The sequence below is a fragment of the Ammospiza caudacuta genome, chromosome 20 (assembly GCF_027887145.1).
Source record: "Ammospiza caudacuta isolate bAmmCau1 chromosome 20, bAmmCau1.pri, whole genome shotgun sequence".
Lineage (NCBI taxonomy): Eukaryota > Metazoa > Chordata > Aves > Passeriformes > Passerellidae > Ammospiza > Ammospiza caudacuta.
The window spans coordinates 1,705,239-1,723,183 of record NC_080612.1 but is presented as its reverse complement, the minus strand read 5'-3'; the positions used below and the strand labels follow the sequence as shown (position 1 = coordinate 1,723,183).

Here is a 17,945-nt window from a genome sequence, read left to right as displayed (position 1 = left end):
ATCTTCACCAAGGGGATCATCACTGGTGCCTGGCAGAGTGCCTGCCTGTCCTCAGTTCTGTTTTCCAACTCCCTTGGTTTTTCCAGCTCTAGAGTGTCCCTGAAGAGGAATGTTGCATTTGGATGCACTGCTCTTTGTGGAGTGCCTTTGGGCTGAGCACTGTTCAGGGAGTTGGAAGGCAGAGGCTGCTACTAATTCTCTGCTGGTTCCAATTGCAGGCACCCAGTCATAAAGATTCCAGGGGCCCGGAGCCGCCCGGCACAGGCGCCTGGCAGGCTCCTAGCCAGAGACGGAGCAGGAGTGAGAGAAGAAGCCGAATGCAGAAACCTTTGCTCTCTAGTCCAGGTGAGCAGGAACGGGGAGAGAGGAGGGCAGCAGGAGAGATGGAAGGTCCTGGAAATGGCTGGGGAGAGGCTGGCAGGCAGTGCCTGGCCCATGCACTGCTGGGGCAGGGCTGATGTTCTCTCTGCTGTGTTCCCCTGTGCACAGGCCTTCCAAGGAGCATTGCTCCTGAGAGCTCTGGCAAAGATGATGGCATTCGGATCTTTGTGGCTCTCTTTGACTACGATCCTGTCTCCATGTCACCTAACCCTGATGCGGCAGAAGAGGAGCTCCCATTTAAGGAGGGGCAGATCCTGAAAGTAAGAACTTAGTGAACTTCTCCTACTCTATGGATCTGTCTGGTGTTCCAGGGGAGGAGACAGAGTGGGAGGTCTGCAGTTTCCTCATGGAGGAAGTAGAGGGGCAGATGCTCATATTTTTTCTCTGGTGACCTTATGGAATGACTGGAGCTGTGTCAAGGGAGGGTTAGGTTGGATCTCAGGGAAAGGTTCTTCCCCCAGAGGGTGCTGGCACTGCCCAGGCTCCCTAGGGAATGGGCAGGGCCCCGAGGCTGCCAGAGCTCCAGGAGCATTTGGACACTGCTCCCAGGGATGCACAGGGTGGGATTGTTGGGATGTCTGTGCAGGGACAGGGGCTGGACTGGATGGATGATCCTTGTGGGTCCCTTCCAACTCAGGATATTCCATGATTCTTTCTCTGTTTAGCTCAGTCCCTGCAGCATAAACAGTCTATTTCCCTTTGCAGGTTTGTGGAGACAAGGATGCTGATGGTTTTTACTGGGGGGAATGTGCTGGAAGGGAGGGATACATTCCATGCAACATGGTGTCAGAAGTCCCTGTGGAGAGTAGTGAGCTCAAGCAGCAGCTGCTAAAGCAGGGATTCCTGCCTGCGGACACGGAGAGCCCAGGTATTATGTGTGTGTATGTGTGTGCCATGCTCCTGTGGCTCTTTGCTGGAATGTTGGAAGCTCAGTCCTGCTATTGTGTGTGGCCAGTGCAGCCACCAAACCCATCTGGAGGGCTGTCCCTGGATCTGCAGCCTGATTTAGTGGCTGCTCCTTAGCAGGGGCATCTGGCTGGATGTGGGTGTTCTGAGCTCTCAGTTCATCCCTGGCTCCACTGCCAGCATTTGCAGCTGCTCCTGGGCTTGAGGTGTGTGAATTCAGCACAAAGTGAGGCTGAACCTTGCTAGGGACAGGGAAACAGAAGCATTTGAAGAGCAGCTGAAGTATGTGAACAAGAGTTTTCACTCTGTTCCCTTCTTTGTTTTGTTTGTGAATGGAACTCTTGGGATGACCCTGCACTTGGGTGAGAGAATCTGTGACTTGGGAGTGGAGATGTGAAAGGGGGAGGAAAGGTGTGAGACAGCAAGGTAGGCAGACAGGAGTGTACAAGGAGCAGTGTACAAGGGTTCCTCCTTACTCACTCCCTGAAGTGTGTGGTCAGTGCCTTGTGCACTGCAGAGGCTTTCCTGATCCTTCTCTCTCATGGACTCAGAGAGGAGAGGGAGCAGCCCTGGGATGTGCAGCCAGTGCAGCTCAGGCTGAGCCAGGCTCAGGGCTGTGAGCTGCCCCTGCTGTGAATCCCAGTGTCCCTGTGCCTCTCCCTCATGCCTGCCACCTCTCATCATGCACTCCTCTGTGCACCCTACTGCCAGTACCAATTGTTGGATCTGCTCCACTTGATAAAACACCAGGATATTCCTGCTTTGGCTGGTCCCTGTTTCCCTGCCAGTTCAGCAGTGAAAAATAGCACAAGTGTTGGTCATGGCAAAGGTAAGCCCTGACATTGCCTGAGCTGGGAAAAAAGCCCAAATCAACTTAAAAATAAGAAAACTCAAGGGAAAAAAAAAAAAAAAAAAAAAAAAAAAAAAAAGGAGAAATCCAACTTGTTCCTATTTCTGTGGAGGGAGACTCTAACAGACCCTTAAGGTCCTTTCTCACCCAGACCATTCTGTGATTCTGAGGGACTGACAGTGCTCAGCTCCTAAATGTTAGTCCCTGGAAAGCTGATCCTGAGCAGCACAGGGACTGAAGGAGCCTGATGCTTTCACTGTGTGATTTCTTGAATATGTTTTTAAAGGACAAACATATTCGGTCTCTCCCATGTCTGAGGAGAGGAGATTTGAGTAAGATGTTTTTCACATCCATACTCTTTCTCTTGTGTGCATGCCAGAGATGGCTGGATGCCTGTGGTGGCCTGTGTCTCTCAGTGGATACACAAGGGATACTCTGCCCTGCCCCACTGCATAGTCTTGGAAGAGTAAAGGGTTTTAATAGTTCTGAGACTTCATTAAACATGACGGGTTTGAAAGTTTTGAGGAAGGTGGTGGTGGTAGTCAGTAAGTTGTGTGTGGAGGGAGGGACTGTAGGTTTGGCACTGGTGGGGACACTACTCAAATCCAAGGGGCAGTTCTGGGCCCCTCTTGGTAAGGACACTGAGGGGCTGGAGCATGTCCAGGAAAGGGAACAGAGAGCCCCAGGAGCAGCTGAGGGAGCTGGGAAAAAGGCTCAGGCAGGAGAAAAGGAGGCTCAGAGGGGATCTTCTGGCTCTGCACAACTCCCTGACAGGAGGGATCAGTGGGTGTAGGTTGGGCCTGATGATTTTTTCTAACTGTAGTGGTTCTTTGATTCCTGGGCAGTTGGGCTGGCTGTACCTCTGCTGGTTCCCTGCTGCCATAACAAGGCTGTCACAGCCTTGTAACTAAGGAAATGCCTTGGAGGGGTTGGTCTGGCTAGGTGTTAATAGTACAAGGTTTTATTTTGTCCTTATGGTGCTGCTTCTGAAAGCTAAGGAGCATAAAAGTCTGTGTGCTCTAAGCTGTGGAGTGCCTAAAAGGTGTAAGTACAGTGTGGATTTCTCTGTGTATTTGGGATGTGGATCACAGCTCATCTGAGTCCACATATGAGGCCCAGAGGGCTTTGCCCACAGAAATCCTGTTGTCAGCCTCCCAGGGGAGGCATGTCATCTCTGTCCCCTGTTCACTATTCAAGATGCTTCTCACTTTCCATTCACCGTCTGTTTCTCTTGTCTATTTATTTGCTTTTTTGGTGTTTTTATTAAGGAAATGGCACATTTTCTCCACCTCCACGCCGCCAAACTGTCCCTCCTCCAAAGCCCAGACGCTCCAAGAAAGGTCTGTGTCACCCACTGCTTCCTCTTTGGTTTTTACTGTAGGATTACAGACTGCATTGAATTTTTACTACTTGCTTTCAGGACCCTCAGATGTTTATATGACTGCTAGGAAGTGGAAAGAGAGCCCATCCCTGTTCTGGTGTTAAGTTTTTAACAACAGTGATGTCTTTCATAGTTTGGAGCTTGACCTGTGCTTCTTGTTACGTTCCTGAGTCCTGGTTACTGGTGTAGACTTTGAGTTGCATGAACAGTTTGCTTCTGTTGTTTGCTGTCTTGGTGCTCTTTTTTGCTGTTTATCAGTTGTGTCATGTGGCCACTGTTGGAGATGAGCTCTTACTGATGAGGCATTTTCTTCCTCCAGCAGGGCTGGACAAACAGGAATGCAAGTCTCAGCCAGGTGAGAAGTGCTTTTACTGGGGAGTAGGTAATGCATAATAGAATTACAGGTGTGCTTTGTGGTCAAGGGCCAGTGTGACACCCTGTAGTGCTGCTTCTGAGCACTGTAACAAAAAGGTTTTAGTTCTTTTTGTTTAGTGGCGGGTGCAGAACGGTTTGGGTGAGCAGGGAGTGCCTGCAGGGGGACAGCACCAGTTGTTTTGCCGTGGGAGGAGCAGGGCAGTCTCTCACTCATCACATGCTGTGGTCCCTGTGATCCAAGAGACACTGACAGGGTGCTCCCTCTTCTGAGGTGCATCATCTGCTTATATCCAGAGAGGCCAAGTGTGCAAACCCTTTGCCAGCCAATCCAGTGCTGACCCAAAGGAGAGTTTAAATCCATGATCGTGTGTTTTCTGTAGCACCAGACTTGGCTTTGGTAGGCTCAGGGCAGGTCTGTAGGTACTGCAGTGACTTGATGAGGGTTCCTCGGGGTGAGAGAGATGGACGAGAATCTTGGTTCGTGATCAGAAGGCTGGATTTATTGATATATGATATATAATACATTATGACTATACTAAAAGGAATAGAGAGGCAAGTTGCAGAAGCTGCTAAGCTAAGAATAGAATAGAAAAGAATGAATAACAAAGTCCTGTGTCTAGCAGAAAGCAAGGACAAACTCTCCCGTGAGTGGTCAGCAGCAAAGCCAAACACTCACAGAAGACCAATCACAGATGCACCTGTTACATTCCACAGCAGCAGATAATTATTGTTTACATTTTTCTTCTGGGGCCCCAGCTTCCCAGAAAGGACAAATCCTAAAAGAAAGGATTTTATGAAAAAATGTCTGTGACAGTAGGTAATGGGTTTGAGCAGGCAGGAGATTTGGGATGGCAAGGCCTGGACTTCCCTGTGTGCTGGTTCCTGGCTCTTGGAGGATAAATTTTATAGCTTAATAGCAGAACATTGTGTAGTGGGAGGAGAAATGTTATTTCAAGACACTGTAAAGAGACAGCTGTCCTCTGTGTGTGTGTATGAATAAATAGAAAGTGTAAAATAAAAAATTCCTGTACATATAAACAGAGCACCAGGATGAGGGGATGGATGGATGTCCTCACTTTTGTGCTTATGAGGCAATGAAGAAGATCAGAAAACTGTTTTACCAAATGGCTCTAAAGTCTCTCTCCACTCAGTTCCCCCTCTGTATTCTTTTTGCACAGACCACTATAAGAATGGTGAAGGAGTTGCTGTGATTTGAGATTTTGTCCTAGTATTTCCATCTAAGAATATTTTATTGTTCTCCTGCAGGGCAGAAACATAAAGACATTGAAGCGGAGCTGCTGACTCCTCGCAGGATGGTGGCTGCCTTTGACTACAACCCAAAGGAGAGCTCTCCTAACACAGATGTGGAGGTAACCACCAGCTGTTCCCCCCTTTTCAGAGGTTTCTTCTTCCTATCTCTTTTTTCCTTCTCTCTCAAGACATTCAGCACTTTGGTCCAACCAGAGTCTCAGTGAAACTGTGTGAGTATTCATTGCATCCTTTAGTGATCAGACAGGACTGAGCAGATCTGGGGCAGGAGGAAGCAGCTCCTACTGGTAGCAACTGATCCAGGAAATACTCTAGGAAAAGGAAAAACCTGCTTAAGTGTTTGAAAGCACTTTTGACACTTAATTTGAGCATGACTTCAGTGTTAACAATCTGTGTAGTTCTTTGTTCAAGCAAAAAGATTTAGCTCCAGTTTAATATACTAGTTTGCAAAGTTCTTCTTTTCAAACAATTCCTACATATAGAATCACAGAATCATGGAATGGGATGGGTTGGAGGAGATCTTAAAGCCCATCTCATCCCACCCCCTATCATGAGCAGGGACACCTTCTACTAGACCAGGCTGCTCCTTCTGGCCTCGCCTTGGACACTTCCAGGGATGGGAAGGGGTATAATCTAAACAGGGAAGGATACAATCCAAACAGTAATTTTGTGGATAAATCAGTTCCAGGTAGAAAGGTGGCAATGCAGAATCCTTTCTGCAAAAAGAGATGAGCACATGATCTGTTCTCTGTTCCTCCAAGCTGTGTTTGCTCTCTGAGCAAACATAAACACGGGGTTTGGATTCCCATCCTTTCCCTTCATCCACAAAGGAGTGTCTGGCCAACAGAGGGCACAGCTCAGGGAGTGCTTGCCTCCCAAGCTGTGTCTCGAGCCCAGAGAGACACAGCTGAGGACAGAGAGTTTTAGGATGGTGGAGTATCTTGGGAGAGACACAATGTGAGCATGTATCCTGCCACCGAACACTTTTGAACCCTTGTCACTGAGGAGGTGACTGTGCTTTTTGCAGTGATTTGCTCTTGTAGAACTCTTTTGGACAAGAGCTTAAATTACTGAAACAAGCTGGTAGAGTTCTGTGGAGATGCTCCACAGGAGCAACCTGCAGCCTCAAGAGATTAAATTGAGGACTAGGGATATATTATTGTAAATGTATTGGAAGTAGATCCCTTCCAGCTGACACTTGTGAAGTGCTAGAGTGTCTTAAGTGGGACTCAGCCTGTTTGGAGCCTCCACTGGGCAGCTTTTTCCATTAAAAGAGACTGGTGACACCTTTTTCTTTAGCCTTATGCCCCATGGAGCATGTGCTGGGGTGTCTGACAGAACAGAGGGCGTGACAGCAAAGGGTAACTGTGTGCTGTGACCCTGTTCTGTGTCCAGGCTAAACCACCCTGTTTGTATGCATTCCTGCTAGTGACTAGTCCCTAAGTGCTGCATACAAAACAGGCTCATCCAAGGGAGGAGGATTTGTAATTATATTTAAAGAAATTGACAGTATTTCTGGTGCTTGCTGAGCCTGTCCTCAGTGCACCTTTCCAGAGCAGGTGGTAGGTACTATTTTGAAACCTTATTACAATTGGTTTTAAAATGGGCTTTGCTCTTGTCTGAATTTATGAAATGCTTCCCTAGCAATGAATTCCAGAGTTATCCACTTCAGTTTCCCTCCTGCATCTGGTCCTGCAAGACCAAACACAGTGGGCTCCCTCCCCTGGAGTGAGATTGGGCAGGAAGCCAAGGGGAGCCTGTGTTCCTGGTGGGTAATTCCAGGCACTGCTTCTCCTGTCACCTCTCTTCTCTGGCTCTTTGCAGGCTGAGCTGACCTTCAGTGCTGGGGACATTATCACTGTCTTTGGGTCCATGGATGATGATGGATTCTACTATGTAAGTGCAGGGCTTGGGAAGGTCCTGTGGTTACACTGGAAATTGTTGGAGTTCATGGAGTGGCAGGGAAGCAAAAATAAGGGCACAACATATCCTGCTTTTAAGAAAAAACCCTCTCTACTTAATGCAGGGAAGCCTGTTTCTGGAGCTCATTTCTCCTGCTGTAAATCCAGTATTACAGAGTTTTGGAATGGTTTGGGGAAGGGACCTTAAAGCTCATCCTCTTCCACCCCCTGCCATGGGCAGGGACACCTTCTACTGTCCCAGGTTGCTCCAAGCCCTGTCCAGCCTGGCCTTGGATGCTTTCATGGATCCAGGGGCAGCCACAGCTGCTCTGGGCACCCTGTACCAGGGCCTCAGCACACTCACAGCCAGGAATTCCTTCCCAATATCCCATCTATTCCTGCCCTCTGGCAGTGGGAAGCCATTGTCCCTTGTCCTGTCTCTGTCCCTTGTCCCCAATCCGTCTCCAGCTCTCCTGGAGCTCCTTTAGGCCCTGGAAGGGGCTCTGAGGTCTCCCTTGGAACCTTTTCTCCTCCAGGGGAGTTCCAGGGTATCCCAGCCTGGCTCCAGAGCAGAGGGGCTCCAGCCCTGAGAGCATTGCTGTGGTCTTTAAACATCCCAGTGGTTCTGAGTTTATTTTTTAGTATCAATTGCCTGCAGGTTTCCCAAAGCCTTGCCTGCATTTTTCCATGCACACACCAGCGGAACCAGCACCAGCTCTGAGCTAACATTTCACCAGGCACTTGGACACTTGGGTCAGAGGCTGGAATGGTGATCCAAGTTAGCAGACACATTCCTGGGGCTGTGCCTGCCCTCCAGCTGTGTGCCAAACTTGAGCCTTGGCCCTTGGATCATCCACCTTTTCCTGCATGGGAAACACTGTGCCTTCACACATCTGACTTAAGGTTGAGCTCCAGGTTAAGTCTGAGGGCATCACTGAGAATGTTTTGTTTGATCCTTTTATAGTGTTGGACAAGCAGCAATGCTGGGGTGGGTTTTGTCTCACCCAACCACCTCCTGTTGAACTGGATAAATATTTGTAGGATACAATACTGCAGCTCTGGGCCTCTGTGATCATGGATGCAATGCCTACAGGACACTGTAGTACTGCCTCATTCTTTAAAGACATGAGTAAATACCAGGGCAAATCAAAGGCCTCTAGGGCACCTGTGGCACAGTCACATTGAGTTTTGGAGTGGAGACTTTGAGTTTGTAGAAATCACCTTTGTCACAACTTGCTGTCGTCTCTTCTTCCTTTACTCTCTTCTGTGTTTCTGTGCTCTGAATTGTTCCACAACTAAGCAAGGATGTGAGTTCTGGAATTTTCTGAGGATCCTCCCTATGTGGGTGTGTTCTGGACTTGTCTCAGCCTACAGCCCAGCCTTCTCTGCAGGGCACTGCACCTCAAGTTGTTATTTATGTCTCCAGGAAAGCTGATGTGAGAATTGAATGTTGATCTTGCAGGGAGAGCTGAACCAACAGAGAGGGCTTGTCCCATCCAACTTCCTGGAAGCTGTTCCTTTGGATGGTGGCACGGCCAAGGAATTCCATTCCAAAGAGAAAGAAGCCTCTCCACTGAGTGCTGAGAGCCAGGTGAGATGTGTGACAGCATGGCACTGCCAGCCAGGTGGCTGTGGCTGCAGCCTGGGCATTGCATGGCACGCAGCACCCATGGGATCACTGAACTCACTGCATGCAGCCTGTTCATCCCAAGGGAGTGCCAGGAGCTCTTCTCAAGGACTTACTTGTAGTGCAGAAAGTGACACAAAACAACCCCTGCTGGGGCCTCAGTGTGCTCAGGTAGGCAAGGAGTATTCAAATCCTACCAGCAAATTGTGTAGATCCACTGAAAGGTCAGTGGGAAAATCCTGCTGGAAGGAAAGGTTCACACAGCTCCCCAGGCACATGAAATTCCTTAAATATTACTATATCCTTGCCAAGGAGTTCTGAATTAGCAACCCCCAAACACCAATGCTTTTCCATCCACCCCAAGTTAGATATATCTTAATCCAGGCTGAGGTGCTTCTGGATAAATTCAGAACACGCTGAGGAGTTTCCCAAGCAGATCTAGGGGATGGATCCTGTGGTTTCAAAAGCATTCCCCAGAGTCAAGGGGTTCAAAGGTTAAATTAACCCCTTGCATTGTATTGCTGAGACTCTTGGAATAAAGGCTTAAGTAGGAAACTGGGGTCATGTCAGGGGCTGAGGCTGAAAGTGCAGCAGCTCCTTTGTCATTCCTGGATCCCCAGTGCTGTCTCACTGTGGAGAGGGAGGCAGGAGGGGCCCAGCTTGGTCCCACCTCACATGGGCTCAACCTTCAATCCTTCTTGGGAGGTTGTTGGCACTGTCATGTGGTGTCAGAGCAGGTTGGCTTTGAGCCATCCTTAGGGAAGCAGGTGGCCCTAAGTCCCTGAATCCTTTGTTGAACTCCCCACTGGTGCCATCCCAGCTTTCTGCTCTCTGCAGAATTTCTTGGGCTTTTTTTCATGCTCAGCTCTTCCTGTTCTCTGTATCTATATTTCTATCTTCAAATGCCACCTGGTCTTCCTTCACCTCAGCCCTATTCCTTGCTTCCTGGCATTCCAGGCTTTGTGGGTACAGGATTTGCACTCCAGCCTTGACGTCTTCTCAGGCAGAGCAGCCTGGCTCAGACAGTGAGGTTTGTGGGCAGTTTGTTGGATCATCTGCTGACCTCAGTGGCTCTCTGGGGTCCTTGTACTCCCCTGCTGGGGACACTGGTCCTTGCTGGGGGATCACAGGTTAATCAGCTGTTACTGCCAGGGTTTAAGAGCCCAGAGGTCACCCAGGTCTAACCTCCCTGGGGGTTAACAAGGATGCAGAGTGGTGTTCTTTATTCAGTTTCCCTCTCAAAATTATTTACTCTCACCAAATGACTCATCTGTTGAAATAGAGGGTGCCAAAGGAGACCTCAACCAGTAAAATAAAGGTGGAATTCTAAGTGTAATTTAGTGCAGATCTTCCCTCTGGCATCAACTAGCAGCCACAGGGCCTGTTTCAGATTCCAGGGGTTGTTATTCTAGCCCCAGCCCACATCCTCCCAGGGACCAGGGAGAGTTCAGGTAACTTTGTCTGGCACTGGCAGGTGTGAAGTGTTTGCAAAGCCAAACCCACTTTCCTCTCTGTTCTCTTCTGCTGAGTTCAGTGGGTGACTGATGCCCTGCACAGCACTTTGGCCCACATATCCTTGCATGCTGAAGGGTATGTGGGCCAAACATTTACCTTTTCTTATGTTTCATGACATTTTTTTAAACACAAGCACCTTTCAGGTGTGTTAAAGACAACCCATATAAAATAGACAGGTTTCAGGTTTGCCTGCCCTTCAAACCTTTCCATTTGTCTCTAGTCCTTTGTGCCTGAGATCCAAAGGAGCCTCCCCTTACACTGGCTCTGACTTTTGGGTGCACAGAGCAGGAACCTGTTGGGTTTGGTAATTTTGCTACTCTCCTGATCCATGAACTGCTGTTCTCTGTAGTTGGAGGACTGGAAAATTCAGATAATTTTGATTAAACCAATTTTATTTTAGTGGGAATCAACTTGAGCTCCCTAGGCATGAGTGTGGCTGCTTCTGCATTGTGCCAGCCTGGCTCCTGTCCTGCTGCCTCCCTGCTTCTCCTGGACACCTGTCCCAGGGGATTCTGGCTCAGCACCCTCAGCACTCCTCCCATTTGTGCTTTGCAATTCAGACCTGTCTAAAAAGCTTCCAAACAAGAAGGGCACATTTGCCCCCTGTTAAAAGTGGTATATTTACCCTCCTCAGAGACAAAGTGGAATTAATTAACTGCATTTAAGTGTGTTTAATGATTCCTGAAGAGACAGAACCTGACCCCACAGTGGTTTTGGCTGTCACACCAATCACAGCATCCCAACCTGTGGGCAGAAAACCTCATGGGAAAGGCAGAAGAAAGAAATACCTCCTGTAAAACAGGCATATTCCATATCCATCCCTGAGCTGGAATAAACTCTCCCAGTGATACAGTCATGCCTGAGGCTTTCCAAATTCCTGTAGCACTTTCACCCCATGGAGTTAAGGAAAACTTGCTTGTTCAACTTGCTGTTAGCAGAGCAGGCTCCCTGCAAATTCCCAGTCCCAGCTTGAGCCCTGGCACCTCAGGGGGGATGTGTGTGTACCATGGCAGAGCTTTGGACTTGGTTACAGCTTGTTCCAGTTGCAACAGAAGCTTCTCCATGAGTGATTTTTAAATCATTTGTAATTTCTTGGATGTGATGTTCTTACCTTACCTGTTCTTCACACTTCCCTTCTCCCTGCTGCCCTACCAAAGGCCTGAGAATAAGGACAATTTATTTCCAAATTGAACTGGGGAAGGTGGATCATTTTTAATTATTTCTGAATAAATCTTAAAATGCTGGCAACTGAAAAGGTGAAGCAATTGAACTTACAAACTGACAACATTTGGGGATTAGAATAAACAAACAAAAACAGCATAAAGGGGAGGATCCAAGAAGTTCTGGTCACAGCCAGGGCCCAAAACACTCATGCTTACCGGCTCAGAGCAGCTGCTTTAACACTGTTCTACTGATGGAATATTTTTCCATTGCTAACATGTGGTTTCTGTCAAAGACTGATTGTAAAGCACCTTCAGAAAGTGTTTGATTCTAACTGATTTCATGTATTTATTTCTGCCTGTGTTATGCACCCGGGACGGTTCTTTTCTTCAGAGAATGAGGAAGAGAAGAGTCCAGTGATAGATATGAATGATACATAGAGAGAGCAACCATGTAAGTTTGTGAGACCTTCAACCTCCCACCCAGCCCAGCACCTCAAAGGCTCCTGCACCTGCAGTTGGCTTCTATTCTTGTTTGTATTTTGACAGGCTGGTTTGGGGCTGTGGTGGCAAATCCACCTTCAGGTCTGATGTCAGACCTTTCACTGCCACCTGGGTTCTGTGGTAAAGACAAACCATTCAGCACATCAAGTGCAGTTGGCTGGAACAATTATCTGGTGGTTTTGGGGACCAGGATGGGACTGTGCTGGATATTCAGGTTTGGGAAGGAGCTGCTTTGTAACTCAGCTTGGCCCTTCTGTTCACATCAACAACCAAAGCATCGTTTGGCCTTTGCAAGGTCCTCCTCAGTCTGAGCTCACTTCATGTTCAGCCTGGGGTTTTTTCCCTCTGGATTTTATTCCTTCCTGAGAATAGTCCTGAAAAACCCCTGCCCACCATCCATTTAAGAAAATAGTAACATTGAGGCCCTAAAACCAACCTTGTGTGGATAATTGTTCTGGGGCTGGGTGGGTGAGACCCCTCGTTTTGGGGACCAGTGGGAGCAGTCTTTGTTTTCCTTAGTTTCAAATGTTTGTTTTTCAGAAATTGTGTTAATAGTCACACCTGAGAGAGTACTAAAACCACCCCTGTAAACTGACATCACTCTTGTGTTTATCACTCTGATAACTTGTATGAGGATTTTGACAGAGCAGTTTTTCCTTTGTGTCTCTTAGAGAACCCCCAATTTTCGTATGATTTTTCTCTTACCACATGAATCTGTGAGCTGGTTCTGTTGCTTTCATGCCACATAGAGACCTCTGAGAAAAGGAGAAATTGTTTGTGGGGCCACTTCAGGTCTGTCCTGAAACTGTTCCATCTTTACCAAAGAAGTGTTTTCCAATGGTGCATGGACAGAGCCTCCACTGCCCTGGCTGCACAGGGGCCTTTACATCCCTCCTGCATCACTCCCTGAGTTTTGGTGAGCCCCTTCTGATGCTATCCCAGTGCTTTTGGACATTTTATCCAAGGATTCTTTGTTGCACAAATCATGGTTTCTGGAGTAGAACTTGGGGATTCTTTCTTTTGCTCCCAGCTGAGAGAGTGGGCTGCAATTTAGCCCACTTGGTTTTCTTTTTTCTCTTTGCCTCCATAAATCTTGCATTTCTGGCTGCATATGGTTCATCTGGATTTATGTGGGTTTGCTCCTGGACTCCTCAGACTGGACTAACCCTGGGCTTATCAGCACCAAGTGCTGTTCTTTGCACAGTGGAGCTGCCAGGACAGACAGAGGTTGCAGCTGTTGCTTCATCATTGATTGGAGTGGTCCTTTCAGGCAGAGTGCAGCTTTCCCAAAGGCCAGCCTGGGCCATCCATCAGCATGTGTGACATCCTGCAGCATGTCCTGGACAGCAGCTGGCCTTAGGACACAGTGCTGCACACCTGGAGTGTTGCAGGAGTGCCTTGGAAAGCAACATCTTCAGGTGAACAGAGTGTGAGCTCAGGAAAAGTCAGCTGTGGGATTGGTTACTATCATGGGGAGAGGCAGAGAGGAGTTTCAGCTCTGTCCTGTAATTCAGGCAAGGGAGAGTCTGATGGCACTGGCACAGCTGAGTGATTGCTGTGAGGCAGAAGTTGACTCTCAGCTTTGTGGTGTTGGGAGGGGTCACAAATTCACTCCAAGATGGAGCTCCCAGTGCTCTGCCCACTCAGGACTGACTCCATGGGTGTTGTAGGTGCTGAGTCTCACCCAGAGCAGAGGTTTGTGCTTGTCCTGGGCCAGAGGTGCTTCCTGCCTGCAGCAGCCCCGACCAGCACAGCTCCCACCTGTGAGGGAGGAGAGGGCACAGCCCCTGGCTGCTCCTGGTCCCAAAGGAGGTGGGTGCTGAACCAACACTAGGGTGCCAGAGCAGAGCTGCTTTGACTTTCCACCTTGGGAAGCTTTAAATAAAGTCCCCACAGGGCATGAGCATGGCTGTGCTGGAGTGGGGCAGCAGTGCTCTGGGCTCTGCTGCCTTATTCAGCTGCTTGCCCTGCACAGCGAGTGGGACCAGGACCAGGCACATCCAGTCCTGCCCAGGGGCTGCTGCTGAGATCTGCACACAGTTCCTGGCTGGAGTCTGATCTTCAGGAGTGCTTCCACTCAGGCAGAGAGTCCTGCTGGCACTGTCACCATCTCACATTCCCTCTGGGGGCTTTGGCTCCTGCAGACCTGTGAGGGACTCAGTGAGAGGCCCAGGTAGAGGGATGCTGAGGGTGTGATGTTCCAATGTCAAAGGACTCTTCCCTGGCACAGGTCCAGCCACTCTCACCTTGTGTTTTGGGGAATGCCAAGACAGGATGTACAGCTGGAGCTGGGAAGCTGCTGGTGTGTGAAAGCTGTGTGGAAGAGAAGGCAGTGAGGCTAAGGCTCTCCTAGCCTCAGAAACCCAGAGCCTCTTCCCTGTGGAGCTTCACAGCCTGTTGGGAAAGGTTGACCTGCCAGATTGGTAATTGTCACTGTCTGGACAGCCAAGCCTAGCAAGAGGAGGTTGTGGAAGGAAGGCTGCTGACAGGAACTGATCTCTCGGTGCTTTGTGAAGAGGAAATGGAGCCCAGGACTAGGGCACATTCTGATTTCCAAAGGAAACAGCACTGTTTCAGACTGGTGGGTCCCAATTAACCATCTCAAACACTCAGGAACATTCCTGTGTGCCACTTGCTCCAAGGCTTCTCCTTGTGCTGCTCCGTTGGTGTCACTGCAGAGCACCAGACTTGGCTTTCTGCCCCTCCTGCCTCTGGATCTGCTGGATGCTGAGCAGCCTTGCAGGACCCTCAATTCCTTTTACTACCATGGCTGCTATTGAGAAGCCTCAGGGCTTAGCCAGTCTCCTTGATCTTGTGGAGGTCTTGCAGAGCACTTGCTCTTATGAAATTTGGCTTTGTTAATGTCCTGGCTTCTGTCCCAGAGTATGCTGGGAGCCCAGCAGGCTCCATGGCTGAGGACTCATGGACTCATCAGTACCTGTCCCCATCCATGCTCTCAGGAGCTGCTTCACTTACTTAGCTGTGGAGCAGCATCTTTCACCATGTGCTTAGTGGGTCTTTTGTGCTGTCCTATTCTTAGCCCAAAGTTCAGGAATTTCAGGAATTCTTAGCTAAGGAAGGGTTTGAGTTGTAAGTAAAAATTTAAATCCACTGGAAACTTCCTAAGTGGACCTGCATAGAGGGGAGAAGGCCAGGTTCTCTGGCTGAGGTTTATGTTGGTGTGATCTTCAGCAGCTCTAACTTGTGCTTTTGTCTTTTGTGTTCTCTCTTTCCCACCTAGCTAAATGCAGATGGGTCTGTTGATCAGAGTGACTCCTCTCCATCTCCTCCTCTGCCAGCACCTTCCTGCCTTGTCCCGGGCGAGCAGAGGTCAGAGCAGGCATCGCTGGCTCTCCTCGTCTGCAGTGATGCACCTGGGCAGAGGAAAAAGAAGAGAGGCTTCTTCTTCAAAGGGAAAAATCTCTTCAAAAGACTTGGGTCCAATAAAAAAAACTGACAAGGGGTTTGTTTATTCCATCCAGGCTGCCAACACAGCCCCAGAGACTGAGAGTTCAGGAGAAGTCCTCTGCAATAAGCTGATTATTTTCATAGGGAAGAAGTATGTGTTGAATAGAGAAAACTGGAGAGCGTGGGAGCTGAGAGCCCCTGGGGGAAAAGCGTGAGGTGTGAGGGCTCAGCTCTGGGATCCAGCATGTCCTGCTCCATGCAGCCCTTGGTGCACTGGTTCCCTGTAAATATTTTAATTTAATGATTATATTCTGGCTGTAAGTTAGCTAACTGGCTTTTCCCAGCAAAGCCCCAGCCCCTTAGGAGAGATCCCTTGTACTCCATACCTTGGTATTTCTCTGCTCCAAAGGAGGTCGTGTCAACTCCTTCACTTCCTGCAAAGAAAATTTGCACTTTTCTGTTCCTGTGACTTCCCTTTGCTGTCTCTGGGCTGATGAGTGAGTTCTTATTTGTACTGTAACCCTGTAAATATGCAGCTGTGCCTCGGAGCATCCCACACTGCCTCAGTCAGCTTCCAGCACGAGGATCGCCGGGAGGAAGGAGCGATGCCCTGGTGGGGCTGGGCTGCTGTCAGCTGCTCTTGCCTGGTTCACCTTGACCATGCACTGGCTGGGGACTCCGCCTTATGATTTATTTATCAGTTTATTTATCAATTGATTTATTTATCTACCTATTTATTTATTTATTTATTTGTCCGTCTGCCTCTCCACGGTTCTGTTGAGCTGTGTCTGGGAGCTGCTCCCAAGCCAGTGCTGGGAGAGCAGTGCTGGGGCTGGGCAGCTTGCACTGTTCTTGTAGGAGAGGATGTGTTCCTGCAGTTGAGATGCTGCCCTGTCCAAGCACGGAGGGTTTTGTATGCCATGGTTTCTGTCCCTCCCCATGTTTCTTTCTCTGCATGTTCCAGTGGGTCCTTGTTCTGAGCAGGGCAGTTCCGTGAGCTCCGTGAGTGGTGCCAGCACAGCGGCCGTGAGTGGTGGTGGTGGTATGGTATGTTTTTATTTAATATCAAATTTTATGATAATAAATTCTATTTTCACAAAAATACATTTTTCCTTAAAAAAGCCAAAGATTCAGTGATGCTTCTTTGGGGGGGTGGGTGAGGAAATTATACCAACCCCATGCACTTTGAGGGTGTTGTGCACCTTCTGTGTCACCTTCTCAGAGGGACAGATGTGGCTGTGGATGCTGCAGGTGTGAGGTGAGGGCAGGGGCTGAGGTGGCAGCCCAGGGAGGGCTGTGGGCATGAGGCTGCCCAGAGTGCCTGGGCTGGATCCCTGCACTCCCAGCTCTGTCAGGGGTGTGGGCCTGCACCTGCAGCCTCTGAGAATCCAGCCAAGGTGCCAGAAGTCACTGCGGGAATTTTGGGGGATTCTGCAGGGTTCCTTTGACAGGAGGGACTTGTTTGGGAAGCTGCTGCTCCCTAGAGAGAAATACTCCATGAGGATCCTGATAGCACAGTAAGGCACAGTGTCCTGTGGTGGATGGGAGTCAGGGCAAGGACACAGCAGAGCTTTGAAAGGATGAGGTGCTGCAGCTCTGCTGGAGTTTCCGTGGCTTCTGGAGCAGCCTCAGTGATGAAACTCATCAGCAACCCAGAGCTTTATCTGCAGCCTGTCCCCCCATGGAGGAAGTCATTGCTGTTCTAACTGAATTTACCAACCAGAGTTTCTTAAGTGAGCTGTTGAAGGTCTTTTGAAAGAAACTGTCATTGCTTTTATCAGTTCCTCTGGGGATTAATTGAAGAGCAAAACTTTTAGGCTGAAAAGCAGCCGCTGGAACATTCTGGGGTGTGCCCAGAGCCAGAGGCCCTCTGGAGCCAGTGCCTCCTGGTGCTTCCATCCTCCCCACCCAGCTGAGTCTCTGGGACCACGACGTGTGTGTTGTGTCTCTACCTCCTGTAAATTTTGCTGGGATAGGCCCAGAGCCATCATTCAGCAGTCTCCCTAGTTCAGCTGGTTCCCCAACACCAGACAGGCTGTACAGCAAAGCTCAGACAAGTCTCCATGAAAAGGATTTTAAGATTAAGAGCTTTAAGCTGTTATAGATAAACATGAAAAACTACAATAAACAAAACAAAACAAAAGGGGCAAAATAAAGATGTAATCCAGATGTTCTGCTTTGCATCCTCTGCTTCTCATCCTGTGCCATGGCCCAGGTGGGTATGGCACCTCTCTGCCCGGGGGAACTGCTGGTGGCATCAATACATTCCTGTTTCCATTCTCCAGATAAGCAGTATGTATTGTCTGAGTGCAGGGGTTTGGTGCTGGTGCTCGCTGGAGGGCTCAGCCAGGCCCATGGCCTTTCCCATTCACCCTGATCTGGGAGCAGGGTCACAGTCCCCAAGGAAAGTAAACATTCAAGAGGCAAAGCATCCTGCAACCCCCCACTTCCGTGGTTTCTGAAGCAGTTGGAGAACAATTCTTTTTTTGAGAGCAGTTTGGTGTGGTGTCTCTCAGGGGTTGATGTAGGAGTGTGTGTGTTTAACATCTTCCCCAGTGATAAAGATGCTCATGGGCACCTGGGCAGTGTCGTGGTGACACCAAGCTGTGTTGGTGGGAGGTGCCCTCCTCACAAACTGGAGGGCAGGGACTTGGCATCCATGAAAACA

General features: G+C 49.1%; 1 protein-coding gene across 6 annotated transcripts in view; it reads left to right on the top strand.

Moving 5' to 3' along the window:
• The window catches only part of TSPOAP1 (TSPO associated protein 1), a 67,987-nt gene extending 51,673 nt beyond the window's left edge, over positions 1-16,314 (top strand). For 3 of the 6 annotated variants that reach the window (XM_058817729.1, XM_058817728.1, XM_058817724.1), the window contains 9 exons: positions 219-345; positions 490-641; positions 1,087-1,249; positions 3,406-3,477; positions 3,841-3,873; positions 5,160-5,263; positions 6,987-7,058; positions 8,526-8,654; positions 15,111-16,314. In XM_058817729.1, the coding sequence (XP_058673712.1) occupies positions 219-345; positions 490-641; positions 1,087-1,249; positions 3,406-3,477; positions 3,841-3,873; positions 5,160-5,263; positions 6,987-7,058; positions 8,526-8,654; positions 15,111-15,326 (1,068 nt within the window). In that variant the 3' untranslated portion in view covers positions 15,327-16,314. Of the gene's footprint in view, positions 1-218; positions 346-489; positions 642-1,086; positions 1,250-3,405; positions 3,478-3,837; positions 3,874-5,159; positions 5,264-6,986; positions 7,059-8,525; positions 8,655-11,759; positions 11,820-15,110 lie in introns of all 6 variants that reach the window. The other 3 variants (XM_058817727.1, XM_058817726.1, XM_058817725.1) reach the window with 3 other exon arrangements.
• The last annotated feature ends 1,631 nt before the right edge of the window (positions 16,315-17,945 follow it).